This window comes from Crinia signifera, chromosome 3, assembly GCF_055691185.1.
Source record: "Crinia signifera chromosome 3, ASM5569118v1, whole genome shotgun sequence".
NCBI lineage: Eukaryota > Metazoa > Chordata > Amphibia > Anura > Myobatrachidae > Crinia > Crinia signifera.
The window spans coordinates 28,178,531-28,204,546 of record NC_139219.1 but is presented as its reverse complement, the minus strand read 5'-3'; the positions used below and the strand labels follow the sequence as shown (position 1 = coordinate 28,204,546).

The window sequence follows — 26,016 nt, the reverse complement described above, 5'->3', positions numbered from 1 at the left end:
TTGCAATAGTATCTACACTAACTGTCTACAGACAGTGGGCCTTATTCTAGTTCACCCTGAGGCAAATTCGTTCTCAGATGGACAAAACCATGTGCACTGCAGGGGGCAGATTTAACAGGTGCAGATAGAATTAGATTTGGGTGAGTTATTTTGTTTCTGTGCAAGGAAAATACTGACTGCTTTATTTTTACACTGCAATATAGATCTCACTTTGAAGAAAAACCCCACCCAAATCTAACTCTCTCTGCACATGTTACATCTGCCCCACCTGCAGTTCACATGGTTTTGTCCATTTGAGAAGGAATTTGCCTCTAAGAGTCAACTAGAATAAGGCCCAGTGTCACATGATGAGGTATAGAGAAACAGAAGAAGATTAATTTAAAGTTAACATCATATAGAGAGACACACATGGATTTTTGTAAACCCACCCCATGGACAACACCATGCTGCGCTGCAGATGGGGCAGATGTAACATGTGCAGAGAGAGTTAACATATAGGCATTACAAGTACGATTTTTATTCTCCATCTGCGTATTACTGTCAGGAGGTGTTGGCTGATGTCTCCATATGTTGCTATATACAGGACTTACTTGGAGGAAGAGCTTACCAAAGCCAGGAAGAAGCCCAGTCTCAGGAAGGACATGTATGCTAAAATGATCGAGGTGGACCCAGATGCCCCAACAGAAGAGGAAAACCGCCAGCGAGCAGTCACTAAACCGTGTTACATGACGTGGAGGGAGACGATCAGCTCCACCGCTACGCTCGGCTTCAGAATCGAGGGCATAAAGGTACCCATTTATTACGATGGCTTTCATGAATAAGATGCAGTTTACGGGTGGTGTCATAATATGGACGATCATATGTTCCCCTGCGATGGGATCCTTCCAATAACCCTCTGTTCTCTTCTATAGTGTTTATCAAGGTGATATTATACAGACATAGTGCAGACATAGTACAGACATAGTACAGACATAGTACAGACATAGTACAGACATAGTACAGATATAGTACAGACATAGTACAGATATAGTACAGACATAGTACAGATATAGTACAGATATAGTACAGACATAGTACAGATATAGTACAGACATAGTACAGACATAGTACAGACAAAATGAAGTTATAGTACAGATAAAGTACAGACATAGTACAGATATAGTACAGACATAGTACAGACATAATGCAGATATAGTGCAGACATAATGCAGATATAGTACAGACATAATACAGATATAGTACAGATAAAGTACAGACATAGTACAGATATAGTACAGACATAATGCAGATATAGTGCAGACATAATGCAGATATAGTACAGACATGATGCAGATATAGTACAGACATGATGCAGATACAATTTATGCTGTGTACACACTTGTACAATCTGCATGAGATCCAGATGAGATTTTGACTATATAGTCAAAATCTCATCTGGATCTCATGCAGATTGTATGGGTTTTATCCCAAGTGATCCAGATGCGTTCAAGATGCGCTCTCCCATATCTCAGCCAGAAAGTCTTGGCTGCATAGACTATATATATAGATAAGGGATATAGGACAGATATAGTACAGACATAGTACAGACATAACGCAGATATAGTAAAGATACAATATAGATAAGGGATATAGTACAGACATAGTACAGATATAATACAGACATAATGCAGATATAGTAAAGATACAGTATAGATAAGGGATATAGGACAGATATAGCAGAGATATAGTGGGTTATTCTAATTGCATTCGCACAGAGAACCGATGTTGCGCGTCTGGGCATGTGCAGACGTAGGGTGAGTGCACCCACGGCGGACTTCCGCTGGGCGTTCTCATGGTAATGAGGCTGTGATGGACATGCAGGGGGTGGGCAGCTGACATCACCGGATGTCCTTGCACAGGGCGCCCGTAGTTTAGAGTGACTATATAGGTCACTCTGAACTGCGACCATCGAATGATTTTTCCCCGCCTGCGAATGGATGATTATGTAAATCACCCATTCGCAGCTGTGCGGGGGGGGGGGGGGGTGTTGGCCGGCACTGCGGACGGAGGGTGGCGTCTGATGGACTTGCGAGTCAATCAGAACAATGGTGTGTACACACTTGTACAATGTGCATGAGATTTTGACTATATAGTCAAAATCTCACCTGGATCTCATGCAGATCGCACAGGCTTTAACCCTTGCGATCCCGATGCGCGCTCCCGTATCGCAGCCAGAAAGTCTTGGCTGCATAGACTATATAGTGCGGATCTGCACTATATAGTCTAAATTGTATATATTGTAATATAGTCTATATGCAGATAGTCTAAATTGTATACATAGTTTTGATAAGGGATATAGGATATAGTACAGATATAGTGCAGACATAGTACATATACAGTCCAGACATAGTACATATATAGGGTACTTGTGTAGTTTCACGGCGGTACTTCCCAGCAGATCGTATATAAATTGTGTGTATTCGGGGGAGCGGTGGGGAGGGCGCTCTAAGAATCAGTAAGCTGGCGCTTACAGATTCAAAAACAGTTTTGGATATATACGCAAAAATATAACATCGGCCACTTGCGTTGTCCTCTGAATCACCACATCTAGTTCTTGTTTTTTTCTATTTGCAGAGCGGCCTGTATTACTTTATAGGGCCGATGTTCTCAAAATAACTAAAAAGAGGAACCATAATGACCTTTAAAATGTGTAAAAATAAAACATTGTGTCTCAGCGGTGACGCACACTGGCAAAAAAGTGTGAGCACAAAACACAACATTGAGAAAATGTCCGGCGGTGGACACGGATAGATCCGCAGCGTCTGCTATTGTCATTAATGCAGATGCCACCACAAAATCCTTCCCTGGTGTGCATCTTCGTGTGTTAAAGTGCAAGTACTGATCGCACATACGGCTGCGCTCACCCATTTGCTGCTGTACTCAGACGCGCTTCTTCCCTGGCGTCCGTCCTTCCGAGATCTTCTGCGGCACAAATCTTACACCAACCTTACGGCAAGTGTAGATTTACCGACTTGAGTGTGACCTCTCGGGGGAGTGTCTGAGTTCGCAACCACTTCACCGACACGCAGAGACACTCCCATAAAATACACTTTGCGCGCCTGTTTGACGGCTCTCAGTTGCACCAGCGCCTTTGTGCACACGCTCAGTGTAGCGCCGGCTCCGCAGGAGTTTTAGAGATTTTTTTGCATGCGCAGTAACGATTCGCTCATTAACATCGGCGAGGCGCGCGGCTCCGCGTTCAGCCCGCTGCCGATCTTACATTCTATTGACAGATTATATTTTATTTCATTGACTGTCATTTCTAGTATAACCTTCAGTCGTGTGTATATAGGGACGTGCCTGACGCTGTATTGTTCTGCATCTCCTGTGGAATGTGACTGGTTTGCTCGTTTTTTCCTGTGGCTATTATTATATCACAAAAGCCGCCTAGGATGTTGTTATGTCACTGCGCCATGCTATTTCCACCGCGCTGTCTCATACGCGTCTCAGGAAGGATGTATGCAGCAATAGATCTCATAGGATGTGCTTTGTCTTTACTCAAAGTTGTTCTTTCCAGCAAAGTATCTTAGCAGCGTTACTTTTGGGGCCTAATTCAGATCAGATTGCTGGGCTGAGAATTTGCAGCCCGAGCAATTGTCAAAAGACCACGCATTTGCACTGTGTGCATGCGGGGGGGGTGGGGGGGTGTCTCCCTGCAAACGAAGCATCACTTGCCGTTCGCAATGTTTGAAGGCCGGCTGCCCGGAGACTTGGGCCTTATTCTATGGAAGGCAAATCATGCAGAGTTCCAGATGGGTATAGTGGGGTACATCTTATAAACCGCAGCTGCGTTGCGGAGTGGTGTGCAAGTCGGACGCGTTTCATTCAAGGAACTTAATATGGATATGGACTTGTACGATATTACACCCACTACTATTACCCAGTTATGCCCCTCAGATGGCGCCTTCCTAAGACGTTCTGCAGCTGATCCCTACCACGATCCGTGATGGGCATGTACAGGAGGGGGGCCGGTTACAGCAGCTCAGCACAGTGTTCTCATCATGCCCCCCCCCCCCCCCCGGTGGTCCTCCACCCCCAACACGGAGCCGTAGGCAGAACCGCTGACAATTGTTTTCACACCGGATCACATTAAATGAATGCATTGCTGAACAATGAGTTACCAAGTCTAAAATGGACTTTAACGTCTCTCTCGCATTTCCACGGATATAACAGAGACGGTTTTGGCAAATAAGAAATATATTGAATTTACTGGGATGCCTGCGAACAGCCCATACATGGAGCATACTGTCCACGCTGCCAGCAGCTAAACACATGGAGATTTAATAAAGAAATACCTGCGTTTAATGCTGCGTGCCAGGGAAGAAACCTGATCCTCATCAGCCGGGTCATTGCCACAGAGTTCAAAGTCTGTAAATGTTTTATATTGTTACTCTATGTGAGAGTTGTGACCTGTGGGGGAAAAGGGGGGGGGGGGGATTCACTCGCCAGGGGGTGCCTGCCATGTGTGGGGGAGCCCATCCTGCTTTGCCACCTATAGGGGGCCCACAGCTGTATAATAGCAGGAAAAGCTTTCTGAGATCAACCTAGCTTGGCCTTTGGCTCGGGTGCTGATCATTTTACAGACAATGTCGTCATTTTGCTTGTGTTGATCTTTTGTCAATGTCGGCCTAGTGCTTGTGGTGACAATCTATTGACTTTTGACATAGACATTGTGAGCCATCCTTGACACCCTGTGGCTCTGAGCTCTGTCCTCCATGTTGTTGTGGTCCAGGATGACAGCACGACCAGGATTACAGCACGAATGAAAGCAGGGGACTGTTGCTGCCTGTGCTGCTACTTACCTCTGCCGCTGCTGCTCACCACTGATCCCATTCTTGATCCAGTACAATGTAGATTACAGTTTCCATGGCAAGCACATGTGCAGTATCGGTGATGAAACTGCGCATACGCCCGGCTTCTATAGACTGAACGGCTGCATGCCATATAAGTCAAATTAAGTTACACGGCAAGGCAGGGAGTTGCTTCCTACAGGAAGCCAGCTCTCTACCTATAGCAGAGAACACCTCCCAATGGGATTGCCTTGGGTGACTGGCAGGTCGGACATCCAATAGGAAGTCACTGCCAGTCACAGTGAAGCCAGTGCAGTCTCACAGACTGCATCTGGCTTCACTAAGGGCCAGATGTATCAAGCTTAAAAAAATTATAAAATGGAGAGGGATAAACAGCCAGCCAATCAGCTCCTCCCTGCCATGTTACAGACTGGGTTTGAAAAGTGACAGATAGGAGCTGATTGGCTGGCTGTTTATCACCCTCCATTTTTTCACTTTCTGAAGCTTAATGCATCTGGCTCTAATGCCGCCCAAACACGTCCCGATACGGGCGTGCGTTGCTGCTTAACTAGCACGGATCACATTGCATTGCATTGCCTGTGCATGCGTTGTTCATGCAATGTGATGAAAACTAAGTACAAAAAGTATGTGCAAGCACATGCTTTTTGTACTGTGCGATGAGGTGCCGCGGGAGCGCGCACCTCAAAGCACATAACGCACAGCCCGCATCGCAGCGTGTATGGGCTGTTTAAGGCTGAGCACAGTTGCGGATTATACCTGGGTGGGCTACAGTCCTGCAGCCCATAGGTAAAAACCGCCACTGGTTACAATACACCTAAGCAAGGCCTTTGCCAGGAACGCCCAATAGATAGGCTACTGATTCCTTTCAACATTGTAATATCTTGATTTTATTAATTAAAGCCTGACACGGTTGTGCTTGGGAAAACATTACTCGCTGTGCTTCTGCCGAATTATCTGGTTTTTAGAATATTTTATTCAAATCTGATGCTGCTCATTTGCACATCCCAGTAGGATCCATAGAAGATCCCCTATTTTGTCGCTTCAATTGGACACTAGTATATGCAATTTGCGCATCCAGTGTTTAACCTACATATTGAACTGTTACCCCTGAGGAAGTCACTTGACGAAACGCGTTGGGTGTTTTCTGTCCTTTGAAACTAACAAAGGTGATACTTCTGTCTCACGAAATCGACAAATTACAAGAAAAAATCTTTTAATCATTTTATGTGACTATGTATTAAATTGCCAAATTGTAATATGTGTCTGTAATTATTACAGAATTTGTGGTGGTGCTGATTTACAGTAGTGGCGCACTCTGTTTCTGCTATATTCGTTTTATATATGTTTTATATATGTTTTAAGCTGGGTTTAGAGTATGTTTTCCATTTGTTATATACATGGATGTGCAGGAGATACAGTAATGGGACTTACAACAATCTGTGGCCAATCAGAGCTTTTGAATGTGGACAACACCACTTGGCGCGTTTCATCTGTATTGCTAGTCATATCCTCAGCATTGTATAACATGGGAAGGGTGACATTTCCCATTGCGTGTGTTGCAGAACGTTTATAGCTGAATATATCAGCAGAAATATCATAATGGTTGATATGGAATGAGTACATCAAATTTGTGCTGTGTGCAATTGTTTCCTCAGTGAAAAGGTATTAGGCCAGCAGTGAGCAAGAGTCACATGGGTTAGGGTACTTACAGGGGTAGGAGGAGAGGGTTAGGGTACTTACAGGGGTAGGAGGAGAGGGTTAGGGTACTTACAGGGGTAGGGGGAGAGGGTTAGGGTACTTACAGGGGTAGGAGGAGAGGGTTAGGGTACTAACAGGGGTAGGAGGAGAGGGTTAGGGTACTAACAGGGGTAGGTGGAGAGGGTTAGGGTACTTACAGGGGTAGGAGGAGAGGTTTAGGGTACTTACAGGGGTAGAAGGAGAGGGTTAGGGTACTAACAGGGGTTGGTGGAGAGGGTTAGGGTACTTACAGGGGTAGAAGGAGAGGGTTAGGGTACTAATAGGGGTTGGTGGAGAGGGTTAGGGTACTTACAGGGGTAGGAGGAGAGGGTTAGGGTACTTACAGGGGTAGGAGGAGAGGGTTAGGGTACTTACAGGGGTAGGAGGAGAGGGTTAGGGTCCTTACAGGGGTAGGTGGAGATGGTTAGCGTACTTACAGGAGTAGGAGGAGAGGGTTAGGGTACTTACAGGGGTAGGGGGAGAGGGTTAGGGTACTTACCGCTGGCATCCACACTGCCAGGATCGGGTATGTATCGTGCATGTATTAATATCACATATTATGGTGTGGGTTGTTGATTGCACTTTAAAGTGTTAGAGATCCCTGTGGAAAAAAAATATTTATTTTTTGTTGCATGGACAGGAAGTAACCGCCAACCACAAAACCACTGGTGACCTTTACAATCGGCTGTGCCAGCGATAAGAAGAAGTGAAAGATTAAAATAAAAGATTTTTATTATTTAGCATTTAGGGGGTGATTCGGATTAGCAAACTCACCCAAAGGGAGTTCGATGGTGAAGCTCTGCTCCTGTACAGGGCTTCTATGAAAGTGCCTTTGGAGACTTGCATATCTCCACTACCTACCTTCATCTTTTCCCTGAATTAATTTTACAATTAAGTACCTACAGTACATTGCTCAAAGCCTGAAAACAAAAATGGCTGCTGTGTTGTGTCGAACATCACAGTTCACCTTGTTACACTGATGGTCACCACTTTGTGGCCTGAGATAATTAATTCAGCCACCACTCATAACCGGTTCAGTCGTGTGACAATGGCTTTGCAGCCCAAGCGGTGACTTGGTGGTGCTGGTGCTGTAGGGGCGAATGGTCTTTGCAGATTCCAATGGGTCTGGCATCCGTATGAAATCTGCTGAAAATGTCCCTTCAAAAATGTCCACCGCCTTGGAGGAGACAGATGGGAGAGGTCCTACTGGACAGATGCTAGAGTTCCTACTGGGTAGCGTATATTCAGTTTCATGGAAGTTACAGATTCCTAGTAGCGATTTATATATATTGCCTCTGGCAATGAGCATATAACTCCCTGGCAATGGGTATGTAATTCCTTGGCAATGAGCATGTAACCCCTTGGCAATGAACATGTAATCCACTAGTAATAAGCAAAAAAAACACCGTTAATAAATATAACACCTGGCAAAGAGCATGAAACCCCTAGCAATAAGCATGTAACCCCTGGTAATGAGCATGAAACCCCTAGCAATAAGCATGTAACCCCTGGCAATAAGCATGTAACCCTTGGCATTGAGCAGGGGGGGCACAAAATTTCTAGTTATGCCACCGAACTGGTTCCTGTTGAATCGATCAGCAGAATCCTTCACAAAATACCGCCCTGCACTATGCGTCATCAACAGCAAGGGGCGCTATAACACCAAAGTGTACCTGAAATATGGTTGTGGGTCATAGGGTCAACCACTATTGGTTGACAGGCCATAGGTCAACAGCTTCAAAAGGTAAACATGGCTTGTCCACACAAGCAATAGGTAGACATAGAAAAGGTTGACTTAAAAAAGGTCGACATAAGTTTGTTACATTTTTAGGTGTCTATGTCGACGTAAATCAACATGAACACTGTATAAAAAAAGGAAAACCGCATGTCGACCTTTTTCATGTCAACTATTGTGTCGATCTTTTGTTATTGTTGACCTTAGTCATGTCAACTTTTTTAAGGTGTCAACCTTTGGCCTGTCAACCAATAGTGGTAGACCTATTGAGTGTCGACCTAATAATGCTGCTTTCACACCGCAAAACCTGCTCAGACCAGGTATTTAAAACGGTTTTTGAAACGGGTCAGAAGAAGTTTAACCCCTTTCACACCGCATGTAAATACCTGGTCTAAAGCAGGTTTGCGGTGTGAAAGCTATAGTGAAAAGCGGTAAAGCCTCCCCCCCCTACTATGCTCGGAGAGACGGCGCTGAGACACAGGCAGCAGCGCAGGGTGTGCTGATGATGAGAGGGACAGAGAGCAGGCAGCCAGCGGTGCAGCTGATGGAGAGCGGGCAGGGGGGCGCATGGTGAGGTGATGGGGGGAATGACCTCACCATGCGCCCCCCTGCCCGCTCTCCATCAGCTGCACCGCTGGCTGCTCTCTGTCCCTCTCATCATCAGCACACACTGTGCTGCTGCTGCTGCCAATGTCGGACTGTCTCTCAGCACCGTCTCTCCCACCACCACCCCACCGCAGAGGCAGCGGGACATCCACATTGTGCTCCCGCTGCCCGCACTCCGCTGCTGCCCCGCTCCGGAACTGGTGAGACAGGGCAGACAGCTGCCCGCACCTAATCCAGAGCCGCCCGTCCCCGCTCACCTCCTCGGCGCAGTGCAGCAGCCCCCGCTCTCACCCCAGGCAGGGCAGGACACAGTGCCCCGGAGTTGCAGGGACCCCCTGCCCCCAGCGCGACCATTCCCTTCCCTGCGCTGAGGGGGGGGGGGGGGGGAGAATACAGTTTCAGACCCGTTCTAGGCACCAAATAAACTGGTCTGAAACGGGTAGGACCCTCCATATTTACCGTTTCCAAAAAACGTTTTTTTTGGAAACGGTAAAATCACTCAGCACCCTTTGAAATGGTAAAAAAACGGCAATAAAACGGTAAATATGTGCGGTCTGAAAGGGGCATCAGTGTCCCCCCATTGACCGCATACCTCAGTTACTTCTTCCTTTCCTGTATGTCCCCCATCTCCTGTGTACCCTGCGCAGCCTGACACCCGGAAACACAACAGGCTAAAGGGCCCCGCACACAGCACAATTTTCAGGCACTTTCTGAGCGATTTTACTAAATCGTTTAGAAAATGCCTGAAAATGCATGTAAATCGCTGTGTATATAGCCCACACAGCGATTTACATGCGCGCCCCCGCCGTTCTGAATCTGCACAAGATTCAGAATGGCCCGGTCAGTCAATTCATAACAGTTGCTCAGAAGCTCCTGCTCATCTCCCGCATGTGTGGCGCGGGGATGAGCAGGGCCATCTGAGCGACTGTCATGCCGGAGCACGCTGCCCAGATGAAGCCCCGCTGCCACCGACCTTGAAGCTCCGCTGCCACCGACCTTGAAGCCTCGCTGCCGCCGCCTGGAAGCCCCGCTGCCGCCGCCTGGAAGCCCCGCTGCCGCCGCCTGGAAGCCCCGCTGCCGCCGACCTAGAAGCCTCGCCGCCGGAGCCCAGCTGAAGAGACGCTTCCTGGACCTGCCGGGTGCCGCGCCCGCCCTCTGCAGTCAGATGGAAGCTGCAGTGAGAGGACGCGACGCTGGAAGACACCGGAGTTGGTAAGTATATACTATTTTTTTTAAACTGTGCCACCAACGGTTGAGGGGAGAGGGGGATGCCACACTATACCAGCAACGATTAAAACTTTTTATGGGGGAGACTACCACCAACTAAATATGTATATATGTATATATATGTATGTGTGTATATATGTATATGTATATATATATATATGTATATATATATATGTATATGTATATATATGTGTATATATATATACCAATCAAGGGGGTGGTAATATGCCTTTGGGTGCCTTCCGCAAAGTTGAGGTAGTAGGCGAAAAAGCAGCATCACTCCAAAGGGCTTCAATCAAGAGAATTTATTATAATATGTGGTCGACACGTCCAGGTCGACGTTTCAATGCAACAGCATTTTTATCAAGACAGCGTGTGGTATATGTATCTGGTCACACGCTGTCTTGATAAAAATGCTGTTGAAACGTCGACCTGGACGTGTCGACCACATGTTATAATAAATTCTCTTGATTGAAGCCCTTTGGAGTGACGCTGCTTTTTCGCCTACTATATATATATATATATATATATATATATATATATATAGTGCAGTTTGATGGCATGTGCGGCTGTGACAGTCGTGACAGATTTGAAATCTCCCGTGCTGAATCTCCCATTATGAATCTCTGACACAAATCTTTCTGTATGTGGCTCATTGTCTGAAATGAGCCACAAGAGTGAAATCTCTTGTGCTGAATCTCCTGTTATGTATCTCTGGCACACATCTCTGCGTATGTAGGGCCCTTTAGCGATTAGCTGGGTCTGTTTCCTAATCGGCAGATTATGCCTGGGTTACATGCGCCTGCCAAGAACAATCATTTACATTAATCAGTTTTCTGTGGTAACTAATGTAGTCCCTGGCGTCATGTTCTGGCTGGAGGTGAGGCTGTTTGTGGCTTTTGTGGGGAATTAGTTTAATTGAGGGAGGCGTGTGGGTGTGGGTGTAAATTTGTGGCAGAGTTTGGGAATTTTACATATGGGTGGTGGGTTTGCCCCCCCATATAACTAGATTGCTTACCAATGCAGGGGTCAGACTATAAATACCATTTGGGGGGGTGTCATTAAATATGACACGTTACGCTGCTTTTCTTAAGGGACGTGGATGCCGGTGTTTTCACCCTGTCCGTGTTCAGTGCTTATTGGATTTAGAGGGTAATTCAGAACTGCTCGCCAGGCTGTGTTCAATCGGAGCCTAGCGTGCAGCCAGCGAACTCCCCAGCGCGTGAAAATGTCGCCAAAGGCATTCGCTGCAGGGGGTTTGCTTTTGCGCATTATCGCCTATGCGTATGTACAGACCCCTACCATCGGAGACGAGGCCGAATTCGGACCTGAACAAACAGGGCTGAATTGGCGAAACCGATGGCGGGATTAGACGTTTATGACATAAAACGTGATGATGTCACAGGACCAGATAAATGAGCAAGTGGTACAAGCTTCTATGGGGTCATGGAATTTTTAAAGTATTTTACTTTTCTTCTTTTTTGCAGAAAGAAGACGGGACGGTAAATAAAGACTTTAAAAAGACGAAAACCCGGGAGCAGGTGATTGAGGCCTTCAGAGATTTTACAAAAGGAAATTCTAACATCTTGGTAAGTCTGATGGGGTGATACAGAACAATGACATCAGATCAACAACTGTCTAACATCTGTGGGCTGCATGCAAAAGCAGCCAGTATTTACCCTGCACAGAAAAATCTAAATGTATTTGCTTCCCTTGCATGGCAACATGATTTTATCCAGACACAAATTACTAACTTTCTTGTTTACTTTACTTGCAAGCAAGATTCAGGCCCTTGCAGAGGATCCGATGGTGGGCGTATGAGCATACGCCGGGTGCCTGCGGCCACACACCCACATCCAAGTGTGCGGGTGGGGGGCGTGGGGACATTTACATATGGGAATGCCCAGCATTTCATGCATATGCCCCGATGACGCGGGTGTGGGGGGCGGGCAGCTGATATCACTGCATGTCAGCTGCCCGCCCACTTCCTCCCGAGCGTACACTCATATATAAGTGACTTGACAGGTCTTCCGATAAGATCAAAGGACAGCTCTTCCGATAAGGCCAAAAGGGAGCTCTCCCAATAAAGGCAAAAGGACAGCTCCCCCAATAAGACCAAAGGACAGCTCTCTCGATAAGGCCACAGTACAGCTCTCCAGATAAGGCCACAGGACAGCTCTCCAGACAAGGCCACATGACAGGACAGCTCTCCCGATAAGGCCACAGGACAGCTCTTCCGATAAGGCCAAAAGGGAGCTCTCCCAATAAAGGCAAAAGGAGAGCTCCCCCAATAAGACCAAAGGACAGCTCTCTCGATAAGGCCACAGGACAGCTCTCCCGATAAGGCCACAGGACAGCTCTCCAGATAAGGCCACAGGACAGGACAGCTCTCCCGATAAGGCCACAGGACAGCTCTCCAGATAAGGCCACAGGACAGCTCTCCAGACAAGGCCACAGGACAGGACAGCTCTCCCGATAAGGCCACAGGACAGCTCTCCAGACAAGGCCACAGGACAGCTCTCCCGATAAGGCCAAAGAACAGTTCTCCTGATAAGAGCAAAAGACAATTTTACCCATAAGGGCAAAGTGCAGCTCTCCCGATAAGGGCAAAGGACAGCTCTCCCGATAAGGGCAAAGGACAGCTCTACCGATAAGAGCAAAAAGACAGCACTCCCGATAAGAGCAAAGGAAAGCTCTCCCGATAAGAGCAAAGACCAGCTTTACCGAATAAGGGCCAAAAGCAGCTCTCTCCGTAAGGGCTGTCCTTTGCGGTGTGGGGACTTCTGGGTGTATGACTGCTAAGGGGACATGGAGAGACCATATTAGATCCCTGCCAGGAATAGTTGAGGTGAGACTGCTATCAGAATGTCATCTATAGGGGTTGCTTATCGGGTCTAAGCTCTGTGCATATGGGGAATGCAGTCAAACCTCTCAAAGCTGCATTTATGAAGGTTTGACCACATTTTTGTCACTGAGGCATCACGTCCTACATGTTGTGTTTGGAACGCAACACGAGAAAGAGCTCCGGAAACACTGCTGGCAATCGGATAACTAAAGCTTGCGCCTCTTCTGGTCCCATGTAGATCATGGACCAGGCTGGGACATCAGATAATTATGACGACGAATGCTTGCAGTCAGCAGGTCCGATGGCGTAGGACTGAATCATGCGTCTGCATTTCCATCGCGCTTTTTGCATTCTAGTCCAGACCAATGTGCTGTCTATCCACCTCTTAAATCAGGTTCTAGCGGCCGGACTCATTAGCCGTGCGATTACCAGGCTGCATGTAACACAGATTTCATGCTCCCCACCGGAAGCTCTAACAGAAATCTGCGGTGATTGGGTTATCTGCAACCACATAAACCTACAGAAACAGGCACTTAACCCAGAATAGATGGGTTAACGCATTTTAAATTCAATAACTCAAAGATTCCGGACCTTAACGCCCATTGATTAGCTCTGGGTGTTAAAGTCTGAAATGACAAGCCCATGTGGGTAATTAAATTGCAATTAACACTAATCCTAGATCACCTGGTAACCTGTGACCTTTATATCAATCAATTATTTGTGTTTATTTACTGCATCGATTTGTTGCCATGCACCAGGGTCTGCGTTGACAGCCATAGTTTGACTTAAGGGGGCGCTTTTCTAGTTTTGATGAGCGACTGTTTGGATAAGTGTAAGCGAATATAAACTTCTAGGGAGCGGGAGTTTGCTTGTACCTCACACAGGAGTTGGAGCGTTAACAGGTTAGGGAGTTTAGCCAATCAGATTAAGAGGGGAGTGGTCAGGGTGGATCTGAAGACATTTTGTTTCCATGATTAGATAGGAACTGCCTCTTTTCTTTAGATTTCCCGCCCTCCCTCAGTCACCGGTTCCCCATCAATCTGTTCTTTTTCTTTTCTGGCGGGAAAGAGCATCATTACAGTGGCTATTACACTGTTTTATGTTTCCCTTTTTATATTTGTGACGTTTTGCAGCCATTTTATATGATTTATTCTTGAAATTTGTATTTGCAGCAGTTGTACCTGAACCGTCTGGAAGAGATACGTGGGACGCTGGAGAAGTCCTCTTTCTTTATGGCCCACGAGGTGAGTCATGTACCCAGTGCTTGGCATGGAGTAACACGGGGAGGGGTGGTTTGTGTAATACCTACATCTGTGAAGATTTAAGTGAAACCCATTAGTTGCAGCCATTGGATACAGGGATTAGAGAAGAGACTTAATTTGACCCATGACCTATGGCAATGGTTGGTGGGTCATTCTCCTGAACACGTTTCCTATAATAGTGGGTTCCTGACAAACCGCATCGATGTCTCCTTTAAGGAATGCAGTGACATTAAAAATACAGTAACTAAAATTCTGGAAAACCTAAAGCTGATCGCTTAGCAACAAGCATAACAAATATTGTTTAAGCTGATGAAAATTAAAATCCTCTCCACGACTGAATGTTTATTTACATTCATGCACAAGACGAATGTTCCCCAGTGTTCTAAATATGTGGGAAGTTTTCCCAAGACCCTGGCCGGTTCTTGTCCCTTCAGAGAACTTTCAGAGGGGTCATCTAGAGCCGGTATTCCCCTTATGGTGTGTACACACGGGCCGATATGGCTTCCGATGTTGACGATATAGTCAACATCGGAAGCCATATCGCATGCTTTTTTTAGGGCTTGCGAGGCCGATGCGCTGCCGATGCGTGATCCCGTGTGAGTGCAAATCGGCAGCCAGATAGAGAGGGCAGCCAAGACTATATAGTGCAGATCTGCACTATACGGGGTGTGGCCTCGCACGAGCGCTGCGTACGAAGGTCCCACTGCAAGTTGGGAGGTATGTATGAAGGATAATTGTGACCTGACCGAACCACATTAATAGACTAGACCGTAGTATGCATTTGCGTGGACGTCCTGTGATGAACTCCTGCTACCTTTTCTATTCCCATACTGTACGCAAGGTGATTGACAGGAAGTAGGCGTCTGGGGGTGGAAACTGGCCACTTAGTGGGAGTGCCTATGAAACCACAGGGCGTGTCCAGGAGCACGCTAGGCTTGCCTGAGCGTTATAGGAGATTGTGTGTGACGTCAGCTCCAGGCCTTATATGCCTTTATCCACCACACCTTTGAGTAAGTCCAGGGCTATGCGGTGGCTGCAATGACTGGAGCCCACTGTACAAATCATGAGATGTTGAGCTGGTTACGATGGATTTTGGACATATTTGCTCAGCTGCAAATAGATTTGTGGCCGGACACATCCATTTGCACAGCGATCATATTACTTTGCAAGGTGGGATTTCACTCTAGCAGGGCGGCGGCTTAACTGAACCTTGACTGCTGAGAATTTGTGACCGTGCGATCTGGTCTGAATTACCCCCATGGTAAGGGGGAGGGGAGCACAGAGCAAGGAAGTCAAACAGCTTAGAAATATTTGGTCACTAATCAGAGAAACTGTACATACGATGGATTACCAATCAGAGAAACCGTACATACGATGGATTACCAATCAGAGAAACCGTACATACGATGGATTACCAATCAGAGAAACCGTACATACGATGGATTACCAATCAGAGAAACCGTACATACGATGGATCACCAATCAGAGAAACCGTACATACAATGGATTACCAATCAGAGAAACCGTTCATACGATGAATGACCAATCAGAGAAACCGTACATCCGATGGACCAGGAATCAGAGAAACCGTACATACGATGGATGACCAATCAGAGAAACCGTACATACGATGAATGACCAATCAGAGAAACCGTACATACGATGGATGACCAATCAGAGAAACCGTACATACGATGGATTACCAATCAGAGAAACCGTACATACAATGGATGACCAATACGAGAAACCGTACATACGATGGATTACCAATCAGAGAAACCGTACATACGATGGACCACCAATCAGAGAAACCGTACATACGATGGACCAGGAATCAGAGAAACCGTACATACGATGGACCACCAATCAGAGAAACCGTACATACGATGGACCAGGAATCAGAGAAACCGTACATACGATGGACCACCAATCAGAGAAACCGTACATACGATGGATTACCAATCAGAAAAACCATACATACGATGGATGACCAATCAGAGAAACCGTACATACGATGGACCACCAATCAGAGAAACCGTACATACGATGGATTACCAATCAGAGAAACAGTACATATGATGGATTACCAATCAGAGAAACCGTACATACGATGGACCAGGAATCAGAAAAACCATACATACGATGGATGACCAATCAGAGAAACCGTACATACGATGGATCACCAATCAGAGAAACCGTACATATGATGGATTACCAATCATAGAAACCATACACACGATGGATCACTAATCAGAGAATCCATACATACGATGGGTCACTAATCATATAAACCGAACACACGATGGATCACTAATCAGAGAATCCATACATACGATGGATCACTAATCAGAGAAACCATACACACGATGGATCACTAATCATAGAAACCGTACACACGATGGATCACTAATCAGATAAACCGTACATACGATGGATCACTAATCAGATAAACCGTACATACGATGGATCACTAATCAGAGAAACCGTACATACGATGGATCACTAATCAGATAAACCGAACACACGATGGATCACTAATCAGAGAAACCATACATACGATGGATCACTAATCAGATAAACCGTACATACGATGGATCACTAATCAGAGAAACCATACATACGATGGATCACTAATCAGAGAACCTGTACACACGATGGATCACTAATCAGAGAACCTGTACACACATGGATCCAGGCCGCCATATTAGTCTCTGGTGTACGTGTCGCAGCTGCAGTTATAACTCAGCCCCTTTGCCTCATCCGCTGTAAATATATGGCGTTATTGGGAGTGGACTGAAACGCTCCGAAAATAGACTTGTATTTTAGATTCTTTGGTCCTTTGAAGTTTGTACAAATTAGCCGGAAGGACGGCCTGCTGAGTACAAGGCCTGCATGGGAGGCAATAAGGAAATCCTGCATTATTCCCTTTGCTTGGAAGTCATGGGAAAGCTATGGGGAGAGACTTGGCTTTTGCTCCATGCTCTCTGTAGAACTGAAGTCACCCGGGGTCAGACTGGCCCCCAGGGGTGCGGGGGAAATCCCTTTGGGGCCCCATCGTGCACTTGAATTTTTCCTGGATTAGACCAAGATTTTCGCACTCCTGTCAATCAAACTTAGCAGTTCTGGTACTTCACACGAATTAACGGCCTTTTATCCTCTATTATTTGGGCCAATAAAAGGCAGAAGATCAATATACACACACTAACCAGACCAGAATGTAACGGAGGACTGGCTCTCCCCAACTGTCATCATTACTATTATGCATCGCAGTATTGGATCACTAATCACAGAAACTACACATACGATGGATAACTGTATGTATGATGGATCAATAATCACAGAACAATGCATGCAGGATGGATCCCGAATCAGAGAAACCATACACACGATGGATCACTAATCAGAGAAACCATACACACAATGGATCACTAATCACAGAAACCACAGACACAATGAGTCACTAATCATAAAAACCACACACGTGATGAATCACTAATCATAGAAACTGTACATATGACGGATTATTAATCAGAGAAACCGTACACACAATGGATCACTAATCAGATAAATTGTACGCACAATGGATCACTAGTCAGAGACACAGTGCACACGATGGATCACTAATGAGCGAAACCGTACACACGATGGATCACTAATCAGAGAACCCGTGCACACGAGGGATCACTAATCAGATAAACTGTACGCACGATGGATCACTAATCTGAGAACTCATACAAACAATGGATCACTAATCAGATACACCGTACACAGGATGGATCACTTATCAGAGAACCCGTACACGCGATGGATCACTAATAAGAGAAACCATACACACGATGGATCACTAATCAGATAAACCGTACACACGATGGATCACTAATCAGATAAACCGTGCACACGATGGATCACTAGTCAGATAAACCGTGCACACGATGGATCACTAGTCAGATAAACCGTGCACACGATGGATCACTAATCAGATAAACCGTGCACACGATGGATCACTAGTCAGAAAACCCGTGCACGCGGTGGTTCAGTAATCAGGGAAACTGTGCACACGATGGGTCCCTATTGTAGCATCCACAAAAAGACCATACTTTGGAGGATAGAAGGGGTACATTTACTAAGGTGAGAGCTTTTAGAAGTGTGAGATGTTGCTCTTAGCAACCAATCAGATTCCACTTCTCATTTATCTAGCACCTTCTAGAAGATAATAGCTAGAATGTGATTCGTTGCTATAGGCAACATCTCACAGTTCTAAAAACTCTCACCTTAGTAAATGTACCCATTGCTCATACCATTGAAGTTGGGCTTTTTGTACTTGGTCGTATTGAAGCCCGAGGTGCACTGCTCCAGTCTCCGATGCTGACAGTTATCATTGATTTGCCACAGGAAGGTTCATCTGTTTGTTCAGGTCCCGAGGCCATAATTATTGTGTTTCTAGTAGGTTATACTTACATACAGACGCAGGAGCCAAGTGTTCTCTGGTTTGGCTGCTAAGCTCATTACACATGCGGTCAGGGCGCGCTAATCTCCCCCTCCGGAGGTCGGGCTGATACACTAAGTGGATAAATGTTACGCTCTGTCAGAACAAAATATCTTTATCCTCCTTCATGACCCATTTTTTGTACAACAAAACATCCAATTATCTGTTTATAATTGTTAATATATTTTTTTTAAATAAGATAACCAGTTAAAAGGTCATCAAAATGACAGCTTCTGCAATGTACTTTCACTTTGAGTCGTGACAGTTTTTATTTTCACTTCGAGCTGTGACAGTTTTAACTTTCACTTTGAACTATGTCCCTGCAAAAATTGCAGTCACTTTCTGTTAAGTAAGTTGGTCTGTCAAGTGGCCTCTAGTGGTCACAAGAACTACTTCACCTCATAGAGGAGTGTAGTTTTAAAACTTGCTGGATATGGAGAGAGGAAGCTGTGAAGACAGAGATTGGGGGCTGAAAACTGTCACAGCTCAAAATGAAAGTACAATGCAGAAGCCGTCATTTTGATGGACTTTGATCTAGTCTAATAATAAACTAATAAAGAGGGGGGGTTCAATTGAGAAACAAAAAGGCAAAATCGAATTGGTTGTTGTGGGCAACGTCACTCTTTTCCGTTTTAGAAGCTTTAGCAAATTTACCCCTCTCGGCTCAGAACAGTAATCGTCCACTTTCATGGTATTTTGGTACCCGCATAAAAACTTGTATGTACTAATGCAGTGGTCAGGGAACAGGGGTAAATTACCCCAAATGGGGTAAAAATGAAATTCCTGGGGGTAATGGACAGTCGCACTGCTGAGACAAAGCCGGGCATGCATATGAATCTATTTACATGCCCAGCTGTGTCTCGGCAGTGAGACCGTCCAGGAATTGAATTGCATATACAATCTATATATATATATATATATATATATATATATATATATATATATATATATATATATATATATATATATATATATATATATATATATACATAGATTGTGTATGCATGCCCGGCTGTGTGTGTTACAGTACTGTAGTGTAGAAGGACCTAACGCAGTGCAGTGCGGGGTGTGTGTTACAGTACTGTAGTGTACAAGGACCTGATGCAGTGCAGTGTGGGCTGTGTGTGTTACAGTACTGTAGTGAACAAGGACCTGACGCAGTGCGTGTTACAGTACTGTAGTATACAAGTACCTGATGCAGTGCAGTGTGGGCTGTGTGTGTTACAGTACTGTAGTGTACAAGGACCTGATGCAGTGCGGGCTGTGTGTGTGTTACAGTACTGTAATATACAAGGACCTGATGCAGTGCAGTGCGGGCTGTGTGTGTTACAGTACTGTAGTATACAAGTACCTGATGCAGTGCAATGCGGGCTGTGTGTTACAGTACTGTAGTGTACAAGGACCTGATGCAGTGCAGTGTGGGCTGTGTGTGTTACAGTACTGTAGTGTACAAGGACCTGACGCAGTGCAGTGCGGAGTGTGTGTTACAGCACTGTAGTGTACAAGGACCTGACGCAGTGCAGTGTGGGCTGTGTGTGTTACAGTACTGTAGTATACAATGACCTGACGCAGTGCAGTGTGGGCTGTGTGTGTTACAGTACTGTAGTGTACAAGGACCTGATGCATTGCAGTGCGGGCTGCGTGTGTTACAGTACTGTAGTGTACAAGGACCTGATGCAGTGCAGTGCGGGCTGTGTGTGTTACAGTACTGTAGCGTACAAGGACCTGAAGCAGTGCAGTGCGGGCTGTGTGTGTTACAGTACTGTAGTGTACAAGGACCTGACGCATTGCAGTATAACACGCTTCCCTGCGTGATGCCCCGGGCCCCGCCTCCAAGTCCACACACTTTTTCGGTTGAGTCAACTAATTGCTGCGCCATCTCGGCAGCGCGCAGTCTGTTTCTTTGCCTGGTTATAGGCTCCTGTCTAGGTATACCCATCTCTAGTCTAGGGGAAAACATTGCACAGGCTGTCACTATATCATCTTGTAATACTGACACTAATAGTTACCTGGACATCACATTATCAATGGCTATACCACACACAGCCTGGCAGCCATTGATGATGATGATGATGATGATGATGGCTGTGTGTGGTACACATTTTGTACCACACACACAGCCATACATGGTAATCATCATTATCAATGGCTGCCAGGCTGTGTACCGTACTAGCAGGATATATCATCAATTTCAGGGGCGTACAGTGTGTATTACAATGATATGATTTTCTTCCTTTCAAATCACGGGGGTAACGTCGGCGTATCTAAATATATTTTGGGGTAAAAGGTTAAAAAGTTCCCTGACCCCTCTACTAAAGCAAAGTTCTTCCTATTCGGCCATTTAATATGTGTTGTGTCCCCTCTGTAGGTGATTGGCAGCTCCTTGCTCTTTATCCACGACAAGAAGGAACAAGCCAAAGTGTGGATGATTGACTTTGGGAAAACCACCCCACTGCCCGAAGGAGAAGTCCTAAACCACAAAGCGGCGTGGGTAGAAGGGAACCGCGAGGACGGCTACCTGTATGGACTTGACAACTTGATAGACATCCTCAGAGAGATGTCAAGTGAGGACGACAACCGTTAACGGTTTCACCCTGCCCTGACCGACCCACCATAAATGCACTACAGATCCCTTCCAGAGGTCACCGTTGTCCCTGCAAGCGGTTACTGCACTCTCGCCGTAGCGCCGCTACAGAAAACCTATTTTTATATTGATACCGTGGGCTTACATTCTGTAAATAGTGACTTTGCCAGAACAAAAAGAGACTTTTTTTTTTTAAAGACATATATAGAATTGTTGGTGGCTTTTTGTGTATATAGGAAGCGGCTTATCCCAGACGGCTCTGTGTTTTCCCCTCACGTGTTGTCTTTGCTACAACAATTTATCATTTTATCTATTGTTTCTTTGTTCTGAGAGCATCTGCTGTGCGCAGCGGAGGCAGCCAGTAAAATGTACATGTGAATGAGACCCATTAATTCGCCATTAGCCCGCGATAAGGCTCTGCACAGCCAGTAGGTGGCGCTGTGTCCTAATGTACGGCTAGAGGCTTCATCATGAATACGCACTGTGAGAAGTACTCACTCTGAGCTGGATCTCCCTTTGGGTGTGTTGTGTAAGGCATAAGTGGAATGAGGGGAAATGCTATTGATGGTGAATTCAGGAGCTGGCAACCTGCTCCCCAGCTACACGTCTAGGAACACTGTGCCTTCCTCAGCTTCACGTACCCTCCAGGCTGTAGAAATAGATTTAAATTCCTGCGACAGATCGTGGTGGGATAAATCTCATTTTGCCTTTACAACACCATCAGTAGACTGTAAGCTCTGCAGCCCACCAGTGCGTAGTACATCGCTGGACCTTGCAGCATTCGCTCTTACAATCTGGGAATGTGCAGCCAGGGTTAAATGCAGTCTGTAGTGTGTGAAAAAAAATGTACTACCCAGTTTGCCCAAATGTCACCCATTTCGCACCTGCTGCCGCGTCGTCATTCACATTAGCGCAAAAAGACGCTTGGATGTGACGCCCGGAAAAGATTTAGTAATACACACTTTGGTAAATCTCCCGAGAAGTGAAATGAGAGAATATAATGTAAGTTTACAATTATAATATAATTTATAAAAGTTCTAAATCCAGCAACTGATATAATATGATGTTTAAGTGGCAGCCGCTGCATTAGAATCCAACAGACAGATGCAATGGTGGCCACTTCCACAAGGTAGTGGCGGATCCAGCTGGCCCAGCGGGTGCCCTCCCGTTACTGGTGGAATCTATGTTTTTTTCCCTACATCTGTAAAACAAGAGTAATGTGTTTGACTGCCACCTAGTGGCAATGCCAGGATCAACATTCATGGTAGCAAATGTAAGCTTCCATCAGGATTCATGTCTCCTTTCCATACTGATTCATGACCATGTAGGATTACAGGATATCCTCACCCATTCACTGGAGTTACTAAACTGTTCCATTTCTACCCATTGCTGGGTTTTTGGGTTACCCTTCCAATCCCTCCGCACCCAGGCAGCTGGGGAGAGGTGTCGCTGTTCATACCCATTTCCAAACAGACGGTTACAGATCAAAAAACTATTTTTATGTTCAGTGTCAATAGGTCGACCAAAAAGGTCAACATGCACAAGGTTGACACTGGAAAAAAGTCAATATAAGCAAAATTACACTACGTGAAAGGTCGACATGAATTTTTTCATGTTTTTTTTGTATCAATGTCGACACTTGAGCGTGTAGACCAGGCATGTCCAAACTGTGGCCCTCCAGCTGTTGTGAAACTTGCCACGGGTTTAGCATTCCCTAATAGCAAAACTGTGGCAAGGCATGATGGGACTTGTAGTTTCACAACAGCCGGAGGGCCATAGTTTGGACATGCCTGGTGTAGACCATCAATTAGTGCACAGCGTCTCCTGGCTATGCTTGAGGTCAGTCGGAATCCGTGTGGATAGAAAGTATGAAAAAGTACAATTTTTTTAAAAAAAATTGTGAAAAACTTTCGCCAATCTTTTATTTTGCTGGTTGTTGTTATGTTGACCTATTGCTTGTGTTGACTCTTTTGACCTTGTTAATCATATCTATTTTGACTATATGATGTGCCTATTGTCGCCCTACCTAGAGGTAATCCGGATACTGTCCCGTAGTTAGCACCCGGGAGTCTGGTCAGAATTCAGATTGTAATCGACTCGCTTCACGTTTGAAAGGACAAAATCGCAAAAAAAGAGCCCAAATTCTCTGCAAATCTTTAAAAAAATATTATAATAATTCTAATATTAATTTTATTTATATAGCGCTCTTTCTCCAGTAGGACTCAAGGCGCTTTCATTATTATTTTTTTATTAATCTGTCCACAGTGATAATGATATATTCATTACATTTTTTTCTCCTGTCTGTTCTGTTTGCTGGTGATTTCTGCATTCGCAGCTTATTACATCCAATGATGTATTTCGAATATTGTAAAATTTAAGACGTGTCTAGAAATGGCGATTCAGGGTGATCTCCTGGTGATTTGTCCTTGCAGCTCCTCCACAAAATAAAATTGTTGACCAGCGTAGATTTGGGCAATTCACTGTCCATAATATTCACGCTAATTCACTGAAATATCCAATTTCCATAGCAACAGTGCCACCTGCAGGTAAAGAATGCAACAGCAGTAGTCCATTAATACAGGCAGGACCATTGCAACCAGCCACCTGCATGCATCGAAGTACGCGATGTACAGCTTGGAAAGCTTTTCTGCCACCGTGCATGAGTATACGTCACACTGAGGACTTATCTGCACAATCAGTGCCAGTTAGGGGCTGTTCGTGGCATGTTATGGGACTCAAATGCAGGTGTCTTGCTACTGTTCCTAGGGTGTGCCTGGGTATACAAACTGTGATCGCTTACGCAGTGACAATGTATCGACATCATACAGGACCGTCGACCAATATGTGTCCAATGACACACCTTATCAGGGGTTTTGTTTCACCTGCCTCAGGCAGGCAAAGTGAAATCGACAGCAACAGTCCCGTTTTAGAGCGGGTCCCGTTTTAGAGCGGAGCTATGTCGGCGGTAAATACACAGGATACAAAAAAATTGGAGAAACATCAGGGAAAATAGCGTTTTCCGCGATCAATGTTTCTTTGGGCCTACTTGGATACCTAACGTGAACTGTAATTTAACCCTCAAAAGCAGAAGTAGAATCATTTTATGACACAGAAGAAAACCTGGCAACTTTCCACTGTACTTCCTTTAACAAGTGGAAAAAAAACTTTTTTTATACAGCACTTTCCTGTTTAGCGCACAGAAACAAGTTCCACCGCCCTTGGCGACCAATGTAATGCCGGTTACTTGTACGGATTACTCCCCTCCCAACAATATCGTCTACAGCAAAATTATTTTTGTGTCCTGTTTAGGTTTTTGTTTCAACTTGTCATCCACAAAACATCGGTATATAAGGTTCTAGGACAGACATGTCCAAACAATGGTCCTCCAGCTGTTGTGACACTACAAGTCCCATCATGACTTGCCGCAGTTTTGCTATTAGGGAATGCTAAAACCATGACAAAGCATGCTGGGATGTGTAATTTTACAACAGCTGGAGGGCCACAGTTTGGACATGCCGGTTCTAGATGTCTCCTGAATAATGTTCTAAGCCAGGATTAATTGGGGGCATTATATAAGATGCACCTCTGATAGCGACATGATAGTGCCGGAACTCAGTGTGACCAATAACAACCCATCAACTTCAACAATCTAATGGAAAAATAAGCAAACATCTGATTGGGCGATATGAGTTCCAGCACTTTGTATCTCTTGTAACCAATCCGATTTGAGCTATTATCCTCTAGAAGGTGCTAAATAAATGACAAGTAGAATCTGGTTGGATGCTTTGGGCATTATCTCCCACCGCTACAAACTCACACTTAAGTACATTTACCCCTTACTGTCTATGTTACGTCATTTAGATTATTCCAAGTTTACAATGTTACATATAGGATAGCCTATATATTTATATATATATTTACTTATATATTAAAAAGTGCCTTATTGACTTTTTCTTACTTTTTTAATGTTTTAATTTATATTTATTTCAATTTTTTTTTTTTATTGCACAGGACACTAATACTAACGCATGGCAGAATATATGTTTTTTTTTATATTTTTGCTTATTGAGTAGTGTACTTGCGGGAGGTGTTGTGTACTTTTGCTTTGCTTATATGGTTATTGTTACACCCCGCTGCCTGTACAGAAGGGTGGCGATATCCTTATCCCATGTGGAGGGTGATTCATATGAAAGTGTGTTTATTTGCTGTGAATATTCCTTGGTACATACTTCAGTGTGAACAATGTATACACCCCACAACAGGCATCACGCTGGTGCCTCTACCCCAGTTTCTTAAATAAAGGCATTTGTTATAATTTTGTCTCTGTGCTTTTATTGTGAGCTCGGAGTATTTAATGGAAAAGGTTCAGTTCCACACTGAAGGCCTGGTTCAGGATTGTCATCAAAGCAAAAAAAGCCCACAACTGGACAAAGCAATGCTGCGCTGCAGGTGGGGCAGATGTAACAGGTGCATAGAGAGTTTGGGAGGAGTGTGTACGCTTATGTGGAGCTGCAATTCCATGGCATTTTAAACATTCCCGTTGTGCACTACCGTGCAACAGACCTCACAAGACTTGTGAACGAGATCACAGTTGCATACTGAAACACACCCATGTTGATATCATAACATACACATAGTGCCACCACTTTTAGTGAGGACTTTACTCCACCTCCCAGGTCTCCAC

The 26,016-nt window shown here is 45.1% G+C and overlaps 1 protein-coding gene across 1 annotated transcript in view; it reads left to right on the top strand.

The window, feature by feature from the left end:
• The window catches only part of ITPKB (inositol-trisphosphate 3-kinase B), a 72,269-nt gene extending 46,622 nt beyond the window's left edge, over positions 1-25,647 (top strand). Inside the window, exons 5-8 of the mRNA XM_083175532.1 lie at positions 584-788; positions 11,643-11,744; positions 14,173-14,244; positions 21,117-25,647. Of these exons, the coding sequence (XP_083031658.1) occupies positions 584-788; positions 11,643-11,744; positions 14,173-14,244; positions 21,117-21,332 (595 nt within the window). The 3' untranslated portion in view covers positions 21,333-25,647. The remainder of the gene's footprint in view (positions 1-583; positions 789-11,642; positions 11,745-14,172; positions 14,245-21,116) is intronic.
• The last annotated feature ends 369 nt before the right edge of the window (positions 25,648-26,016 follow it).